General features: G+C 47.3%; 1 protein-coding gene across 1 annotated transcript in view; it reads right to left on the bottom strand.

The window, feature by feature from the left end:
• DGLUCY (D-glutamate cyclase) overlaps nucleotides 1-10,180 on the bottom strand; it is a 55,407-nt gene that overhangs the window by 32,975 nt on the left and 12,252 nt on the right. Inside the window, 1 exon segment of the mRNA XM_011373179.2 lies at nucleotides 3,972-4,083. Coding sequence (XP_011371481.1) covers nucleotides 3,972-4,074 — 103 coding nt within the window. The 5' untranslated portion in view covers nucleotides 4,075-4,083.

Below are 10,180 nucleotides of genomic sequence, written 5' to 3'. Positions count from 1 at the left end.
GTGCAGGATCACCATGCTGGCTGGTCGGCGCCCTGGGTTTGGTGAGAGAGGCGACTCATGCATAGTCAGTTGCTTCTTGGTAGAAACTTCTTAATTTAACTTTTTACTGCAGTGTAAGATACACAAACGCACGAAATGCACGTAAGTGCACAGCTTGGTGAATTTTCAGGAAATGGCCATTCCCATGTCTCCAGCGTACCAGAAACCCCTCACGTGCCTTCCAGTCATCAAGTCACCCCCCACCCAGATTAGCCTCTACCTGATTCCTCACGCTACAGATTGCTTTTGCCTGTTCTTCATACAACGAAATCATCCAGCGTGGGTCTTTCGAGTCTGGCTTCTTTCACTCAACAGTATATCTGGGAGAACCATCCCCGTGGCCGCGTTTAACGAGAGTTGATTCACTCTCATCGCTGTGTGGGGTGCTCATTACTGCAGGGTATTTACCCAAAACTATTGCAGGTGGGCCTTTGAATGGCATCCAGTGTGGGGTCATGACAAACGGTGCCGCCACGAGCATTTTAGTGCTTGTGTTTGGGTACACGTGTGTGCACCTGTGTTTGGCACACACCTAGAGTTGTAGGATGTACACACGTCCGTCTTTGTTTGATGGCTGTCGGTCATTTGTTTCTGGTTGTTTGTGTTTGCTTTCCCTCCCGCGGGGGGTGGGTTGTCTCTCGCTTGCTCCACATCCTCTCCCACACTCGGGACCGCTGGTCTGTCTCATTCTAGCCCTGGCAGGTGTGTGGTGGCATCCCATTGCGGTTTTAATTTGCATCTCTCTGATGACTGACGTTGGCAAGTGTGTTTTCTTATGTTTCCTTGGCCGGTTGGGAAAGGGACTGTTCATGGCTTTTTTCTGGGCGGATTCTCCACCGAATAGGCTCACAGAATCCTTGAGTCTCCCCCTGAAGAGACGGTCTTAGTGGAGCTGTAGAGGAAGACCCCTGACTTTCACGCCATGACCCACTCCAGGGGCAACCAACCTTTCTCTGGAATGGGAAGCTTTGGAGGCAAATGAACCCGACTTTGACCCCTGATTCTGCCTCTCTGGCCGGAGGTGTGACCCTGGGCTTGGTTTTCCCATGCAAAAGATCGTGGTCATCTATCCACCTCAGAGAACTCTGGAAATTCATTCCTGTAAGTTACCTAGCACACAGATGTTCAGGAAGTAGGGGTTGGATCTACATTCATTCAATGGAATCTGGTATAGACATCTAAAATTATGGTACAGGAGAAATATTTAATGATATTAAATGATGTTTGGGATGTTTCAATAAAGGAACAATACCAGGTAACAGAACAATAAGTTCAGCATATTCCCCTTTATATAAAATAGGTGAGAGAGAGAAAGATCTAGAAGGAAATACATCTACATGTAATTATTGTGATCCTTAGGTGACAACATTGTGGGCGATTTTAATTTTCTTCTTTGTGTTTTCCTCAATATTTTAGAATGTATGCAATAAATAGAAGTCGTTCTGTAACTGGAGGAAAAAATAAAACAAGAAAAGTTATGTCCTCCACTGCTACAGCAAAAAGGATTATTTCCTTTAAAAAGATCATCCCAAAGAAAAACATAATCATGCTCTTTTTGGAGAAATAACACTGGGGACTATTTTCCTAAATGCCAGATTTGCCCCATCAACATGAACAACTCCTTTCTGTGATAACATTGTCAGCTCACGTTTTCCGAGTGCTTAGTGCGTGCAGGCCCTCTGTGCTAAGCAGTTTTTCGTGTAATCATCTGTATTTCTCAACTGAGAAGAACACGGCTTGGAGAGATGACGTGACTTGCCCAGGGTTGCACAGCTGGTGTGTGGCCCACAGCCGGGATTCAAACCTGAGACGGATGGGGCGTGAGTCCCTCTCACGGGCACCGGGCCTCCCTAGGAGGGGTCCAGCATCACCTCCCATACCTTCCTTCTTGGAGATGGTGGAGTGAGGCAGACGCCACTGCCTGCAGGGGACAGTCTAGGACGGGCTCCTGTTCTAACTGCCTGGAACTCATTATCTCAAACCCTCAGTGCTGCAAACAGACTTCCAAAATGAGAACACACTGGACGCTGCCGGCTGCCGAAAGCCCAAGGAAGCTGACCGCACATCTCAAGCAAGCCCAGAGAGCCTCCGAAAATCATCTGGAGTGAGGTGGAAGGGAGTTGGGCCAGCTCGGAGGCCTCAATTCCCTAGCCACCCTCGTCTTACCTCCAAAGCCCATTATGAGAACAAATTGGATTTTTAAGACTGTGAATCAGGGAGGGATTATGCACACAAAGCTGCTTCGTTTCCTTTTTAATTAAATGAACTTCAGAGACGTTGTGTTTGCTTTTGTTCATGCCCACTTCTGGTCGTAGAAAGTCCCTGTGTCGTCCCCGTTAGTAACGAGACACAGACTAGAGGGCTGCATGGTTTTTTGTTGTTGTTGTTTTTGGAGGGGCTGGTGAATGCACAAGAGGAGGGGGCTCTTTCAGATCTCATGCAGTTCGAGTGCCCCTGAATCTCCTGGACTCTATCTAAGGTCACGACGCTTTCTCTTTGTACAGAGAAATGAAGTGAGTCCTCTGGGTCCTTTTACCTAAAAATCAATAATTTTCTTTTCTTTTTTCTTTTTTTTTTTTTAAACTGAATGACAAGAGGGGGAAAAAAAAATTATTTACTGCTCCTAATCTGATTTAAAGCCCCAGAAGATACAGTGCTATGCTGGAGTGTTTAGCTGTTCTGCAGAACAAGCTGCTTTTTGCAACAGCAGCTAACTGGGATTGAGCACCTGACCTACCTTAAGCCCATCACTCCTGTCATTCCCTTCAACAGTCCAGTCCTGGAGGGAAGATCCCGTTCTTTTACAAAGGAGGCTTAAAGGGGTCACGCAGTTCAAGGAGCCTAACTGGGACTCACACCCAGCCTGTCTCTTGGCTCCATGAGGTCTCAGCATCAGAAATCAAGCTGGTGTTTGCTGGTATATCATGTAGGTGATGGGATGTGGTAGACATTACCCCGTGACTCTGTAAAGCACACTTCCCAGTGTTCACACCCCTGAATAGCCCCTTCCCCATCGCCTTTGGCCTGGGCCCCGTGACTTGCTTTGGCCAGTGGGACATTCGGAGGCGTGATGGAAGCAGAGGCTTGATATGTGCTTGTGCTTTGGGGCTTTTCCTCTTGGGGTGTTCTCTCTTGGTGTCCTAGTGGTCCCAGCCGACCCAGTGAAGACTCAGGACATGTGAGGAAAAAGCTATCTTGCGTGTCTCGGCCCAGAGGACACCACGTGGAGAAAAACCACTCAGCTAAGCCCAGACTCATTGCAGAATTATGAGAATTACTGTTTAAGTCACTAAGCCTGGGGCGCATTGCCATGAACAACAGATAACTCTGTTGGCCCACAAATAGCAACAAGGCCAGACTCGTCACTAATGACAACTGTCCTGTCCCAGGGCTTCAAATCATGCTGCTGGTTGTCCCTTTGGCGTTTCCACCGTAACCTGAAAAATCTTTCGTATCACGAAATTTTGCTGGGACTCGGGTCAGTGACAACGTTGATATCTGTTTCCTCTTGCAGGACCTTTTAGAACCTTGGGCGTCACTCCTGGGAGACAGGGGGGAGGTGGCACCACCCAGAGAAGATCAGACCGAGGTAGAGAGACCTGGTCTGAATCAAAACCAGACTAAAGGGCAGTGTAACCTGGAGGAAAAAGGCTTTCATCATCTGCGGCCATTGGCGGTTCTCCAGACAGAGCTGCGGCAGCCGAGCGGAGCTGGGTGGTGCTGGACCCACCTGTGTGATAGGTTTTCACACCTGAGTCTGGCCCAAGTGCCAGTTCCTTTTGGGAAACTAGTGACCAGCGCTCATGTCATTCTGCCCTCACTCTCTGTCTCCCACGCAGAAGCTGGATGCTTTAGGGATTCTCCTGGGCCCTACACCGCTGGTATTTCCAGGGAATTTTTTTTTCTTTTTAAAAACTTTTAGCACTACTCACCCCAAGCCGTGCCGGACACGTTTATGATGTTTGGCTTCTTTTGTAGAATCGAACTCCTTATAGCAGAAGGAGGGCAGGACTTCAGGTAGAGTGTGAAGGTCATCGTACCCTCCTTTAATGAGACAGAGAGTCTGGATGAGGGACGAAGGGGAATGAATGAGCAAGCGCAGCTCCCGGAAGATGGCAGACTCAGCATCAGCTGCCACCTCCTGTCCAGTCCCAGGCTGCTCCTGGCCCTGCCCTGGGGTGGCTGTTGGTTGGAGCGAGTTCTCCCTCCACCTCTAGCCCCTTTGCGTCTTAGTCTCTAATGAGACATTCCTAACACTTCAAGACCTTCGCTTAAGCCTTTCCCTTGACCTGGAATGTCCAGTTCCCGCCCAGAAGGCCTTTCCATCCCTCAGAACTGGTTCCAAATCTTCCACCTCTAGGAAGCAGCCAACAGGCAATCACACAGGCTGATGTCGGGCCCCCTGGACCCCCAGAGCATTCTTTGAGCCACTAATTTTGGCCTAGACTGCAGTTGACCTGATGTTCTACTGGCATCTGAACCCCCTTTCTCGCTCTTGGGGAGACTTTGAGTGCCCAGAGGGCAGGCCCACATCTTAGGCCTCTTCCACAGGCTCCAGAGTGCCTACCAGTGTAAGCGCACCATACACACCAAAAATACTTAGGATTGAGTGAACAGATGAATGAAGGCCATGCACAATCACAAATGAAACAGCAGACTGAGTTTTCTGTCCATGTGTGACTTCCGTTATTTAGATTTAGGTCCCTAGAAGGTCGAAATCACATGTTTTTTTCTTTATTTTCCCTCACTGCCACTACTCCAGGCACCGTGCCTTACACGGATTTTTGGTGACTGAATCAATATTGTAGATTTTACAATAAAGAGATGGTTTCAGAGCTTCAGAAAAGAATGCTATAAGTTGACTTCTTTTATCTAGAAAGAGGTTTCAGTACGTTAGCAAAATCTAGGTTGCATTGTGTTGGCCTCCAAGACACAACCCATGTCTTCATCTAACTATACCCAGCGCCTAGCACAGTGCCTGGCACAAAAGTGGGAGTTAACTGTTTGTTGAATGACCGACTGACTGCAGAATGGATGAAAGCACAATTCAAAGGCAGTGTTCATAATGAATGCTCTGGACGAGATTGATTTTTCCACAACTCTTTCTATCTAAAGAGAAGAACCCAATGGGATTCTAAACCACCAATGTACGTTTTCAATTCTAATATCAGAGATGGAAAACTATGTAAACCCTATGGCCATTTTAATGAAGAATTTGAGATTGTGTAAAATCTCTTAACAAATATTTTTAAATATTGCCCTGGAAGGTGTAGACATATATTTAAAACCAACAGCGAGTGCTTTAATAGCTGCAGGAACAAAGTGCTGTGGGGACACAGAAGAGAGAACAGTTGGTCCCGCTTGGCTGGGGCAGGGGTTGCTGGGAGGGTTGGGTGAGGTTGAGGAAGATGCTAAGGCTTAAAGCAGCTGCCTTGGCAGGTCAAGCCCGTGCTTGCCTGATGGACGGAGTGAGCCCGCCTAGGCCTGGCAGACCTGGCCTCTTGGCCAAGCAGCCAAGGCACCGGCTAAGGTCCTGGATGTCTGTGGTTCCCCATGGTCACCGCAGAGGGCTTAACACCTCAGCCAGGCACTCAGCGAAGGTCAAAGACAGAATCATTCCATAACCATGTGGGCACAGTGGCCAGACTCCTCTGATAATTGTCCTTACTTCATATCTGGAGGAAAGAATGAAATTTACCCCAAACCCAATGAAATGAGACCCGACAGGTACCTGTCAGCTCTTAGCCTCCATTATTAGTCGATAGGTGCAAGCTGGGTGCTGTTTTGCAAATAAATTGTAGCAAGAAGACCAAAATCCAAGGCTGATTGCCTTTCTTTTCCTTTATTTATTTATTGTTTTAATATAAATTCAAGTGGATCTAGGTCCTTTCTGTAATAATGTTACTTTCCTGGCCTGGTGATAAATGACTGTAGCTAGAAATCTTGCCCTGTGAAATGCATGCTGGGAGAGTGGCAGGCACCTGAATGTCTCCCACATGTATGCTGAGCAATAAGGCTGAGAACCCCCGCCTCGAAGAATCATTCCCTGAAGGCAAGGGTCAGACAGAGCGTGAAGTACATGCTCACTGGCTCCTGCCAAAGAAATGCCCTCAATACACCAACCAGAGACTTCCCAGTCATACACCAAATGATAGCAACTCCCGCCATACGTGGGAGCCCACCGTGTGCCAGGTACTGTGCTAGGTCCTTTACCCACACTGCTTTACAACTGTTGGTTCCTCGCCACCACCCCACAAAGAAGGCATTGCTAATCCCATTCTAGATGAGGAAGCTGGGGCTCAAGGACGTCATAGAAGTTGCCTGAAGTCCTATATCTAGTATGTGGTAGAGCCCAAATTCAAAAGCAAGTCTACGTTCATGCCTGCTTGATCAATATCTACCTATATATGTCTATGTGTCAATTGATCCATCGATCCATTGATCCATCCATCCATGTATCCATCCATCCATCCATCCATCCATCCATCCATCCATCCATCCATCTACCCACCACGCGCCCACTCTCCCATCCATCCCGTGGTGTTAACAGGAATGATACTCTCAGTAGGAATAGCAAAGAACTGCTCACTCTCCCCCATAAGATGATTCTGGGGCCAGAGTCTCTTGAGCTCATCATATGTTTCTTTGGGGGACTGAACCTTGAGCTCCTCAGGCTTTCCAGCAGAGTCTCCAGTGAACTCACTGCTGAGTGGCTCTTAGTGCCCCAGGTGTCTCCTTGCCCAGCAAGGTCTTCCTTTAGAAGTGAGATAAGATGGGATCTCATCAGTGAGCCTTGGCTAGACTTCAAAGAGCCACCTTTCTGTTGCAAGTTCTTTTCTCTCTAGAGAATAAGAAACTATTGTTTTCTAGCATGGAATACACCAGAGAGGGGGGTCCGTGGATAATCAATCCTTTGCAGGATCTGACATACCCTAAACCCCAGTATAAAAGGATCGCCTCTTTGTCTGCCACAGATGACTGAAATTACACCATTAGAAAGTCATTTCTCTGCTTTACCTAAGCAATCCATTTCTCGGAATATATCCTCCAGATGTGCTCAAACAGTAGGCTGAGTGATGCCTGCACGTGGCAGCACTGTTTGCATTAGAAACCATTTAGAAGCAACCTAACAAAGGCTGACTAAATACTGGTCTCATAGAGGAGTAGTTACACTATGGTAAATCTATACCACACTAGCAGATACTACGTAACTGTATAAAAAAAGAAAGCAATTCTCTAAACACCTCATATGAAATAATGTCTCAAAGATGGAAAATAAACAAGGCAAGGAGGATAATTTTATGTTGAATAACACCCCCACGATCCATCAGATCCATGTAGACCATCTCTGAAAGGACAGAGAAGAGCTTGGTAGCAGAGGTGCCTGCAGAGGGGGAAACTGGGTGGACGGTGGCCTGAGCAGCAGCACTGGCTGCCACACCGTATTTTATGTGAATGGCACTCCCTGGAGTTGTGTCATGGGGTGGCCCTGATGGAAGAGGGACTTTCTGTTGTTTACTCCTCCTGTAGCTTTGAATAGTACAACATGTAAGTATTACCTAGATTTAAAAAATGGAATTTAATTAAAAATACATAAGAAAGGTAGAGTCGGGTCCAGTTTAAAGAAATAAAACATTACGATAAAATGTCATCCCTTTATAGTTCTGAGGATCTGGGTTGCTCTCAAATTTTTTCCATTCATTCAGAAAATACTTATCTAGTCCCAACCATGTGGGGTCCTCTGAGTACAGAGAAGTGAATAAAATAGAATCTGTTCCCCAGTTTAAATGGCCTGTACGCCCGGGAGTATGAATACCATGATGAAGATAATGCCGTTCTTGCTTGCTGAGTCCCCTGACACAGATGGTGGCTAGCCCTCATGACAACCAGTGAGCTGGGCCACTTCCACCACCAGTTTGCAGGGATGAAAGCTGAGCAAGAGAGTTGAGCAACACGCACTTGGCTGGGTGGCTAGGAGGTCAGAGCCTGCATTCAAACTGGCAGACCCCAGAGCCATAGCCTCGAAGGGCCCGGGGGAGCAGGGAAGTGGGCAGATGCCTTTTATTTATTCCTATTGTCTACCCAATACACACCCAGCTCTGTGCAGAACCTGGGCAAACGGAGGGAACAAAGTGGACCCAATTTCTAGTATCTGAAAGCTCTCCAGTGGAGGGGGGCCCAGGGTAAACAAGAAAATGAAAAGACGGCTCTCAAAGAAGCTGAAGGGGGTAGTGAAAGGTTATCAAAGACTCATCATTGTCACGAAAATATTAGCTCACTCATAAAAATGGTCCTTAGACATTAAAAGTCCTCTGCAAAATATTGCTTTGACGTGACCAAAATCAAACCTTAGCCTTTTTTGCCATTTTAGAACCTGAGGATCAGTGCAGCTTTGAGCTATACTCTAAGGCACTAAATCGCCCTTCTTCTAAGCCATCCCCTCTTCTCCCAGACTCTAAACTCCTCCGGGCGGCATTCCAGGTCCCCATGTCTCCCTTCCCCTGCTCCCACCCTCCACACACAGTAGCCATCTCGTTTCCCGTTGCTCTCACACAGATTCTCCACTGGGACCCAGCTCATCTCACTCACTGGCCTCCCCTCCAGGAACAGCTCCCACTCCACCCCCACTTCTGCCTCTAGGACGCTCCGCGTCCACTATTCTCATGCCCTCTCCCCTCACACGCATACAGACCCCCTCTCCCAGCTTCCCTTCCATACATGCCTAGGGCCTCCTGGTCTCTGCCCTGAAGCCTCTCCCTCCCTGGCCATCTCCAGGCAGCTAGGCTCACTGGGTCCTGCAGGAGGAGCCTGCCCCCTCCCCACACATACCCCTCAAGGTTCCAGGCCTTCTCTCTCTCTCTGTTCTCTGATGCCAAAACAGTCTGTGAGGCCATCACAGCTCTGTGGGCCAACAAGCATGGGGAGCATCTCATACATAGGACGTGACCTTGAGGGGTACGAAAAGTAACAGAAGACACAGTCCATTTCCTAGATGCTCACGGGCAAGAGCCAAGAAGATCATATTATTCACGGTATTACAAAAGTCCGTGTCTAGTTTCTGTGGATGTTCCCTGGATCATTTCCCTGGAGTCCTACACTTGATAATGGAAGAACAGAACAAGTAGGTGTACAGACCTTGTCTCCACTCATTAATTTTTGTGGTGGGAGTTGCTCGGCGTTTGCCAAGACAGTTGCTGGTGGCAGCCTAAATACAACTGCAAATTTGCAAAATAGATGTTGCTGTAAGGAAGAAGGCATCCTAACTTTATAAATACTTCAAAATTTTTTCATTACAATAACAGAGACAAAAGATTGGGGGAAATGCTGGAAGTATTGCATATTTATCAGCATTATTAGTTAGTACTGTTTATTTAATAGGTAAGAGATTCGTGCTCCCAATATGCAAAGGATTGTTAACAAAAGAAGTATTTTTTGCTCCAATGGTGCTCAACTCCTTCCTCTTCCTAAACATTCAGTCCTAAAGTCATGAAGTGGAGCAGAGTGAGGTAGGGTTCACAGTGGGGGATGAAGGGCCAGAAGCCATGATGCCCAAAGCAGGAGGTCAGAGCCCAAGTGATGAAGAGGACATCCCCAGGGCGGGTAGTTTGGCCTGTGGTGTCACAGCCTGATCAGAGTGAGGAGGGATTCTTCAGAGCATTGGAGAATGACAGCCCAACTTGAAGTATCGGAGGGTAGATGGTGTGTGTGCGTGTGCGTGTGTGTGTGTGTGTGTGTCAACTTATATTCCTTAGATCTGCCTGGGAGCAGCAACATTTCAATATAGGAATGAGCACATCTCGTGCCCAGATCTTGGATTCCAAATACCATCTTCCATTACGATGAATGGAGACTCCTTGAAGAAATGGTTGACTCCACAACCAGGGCGAGAAAGTCAGAGGATGAGCCTGGAACATCTTGTCGTGCCGGAAAGTGAGAATGTGCTCAAAGGATGATGGGGCCAGATAAAAGGACACAGATTGAAGGGACTCTCACTGGTCCGACTGGGGACAATGTGAGCTTCAAAATAAATAATGATGGGAATAGAGTATAAGTCACTAACTAATATAGGAATCCACAAGTCCATATGGATATTAAAAATAATTAAATTTAATGAGGAATGAGATATTTACATAGTTTCAAA

Source organism: Pteropus vampyrus, unplaced genomic scaffold (assembly GCF_000151845.1).
Source record: "Pteropus vampyrus isolate Shadow unplaced genomic scaffold, Pvam_2.0 Scaffold219, whole genome shotgun sequence".
Taxonomy (NCBI): domain Eukaryota; kingdom Metazoa; phylum Chordata; class Mammalia; order Chiroptera; family Pteropodidae; genus Pteropus; species Pteropus vampyrus.
The sequence above is the reverse complement of the archived record's forward strand: the minus strand, read 5'-3'. Positions and strand labels throughout refer to the sequence as shown.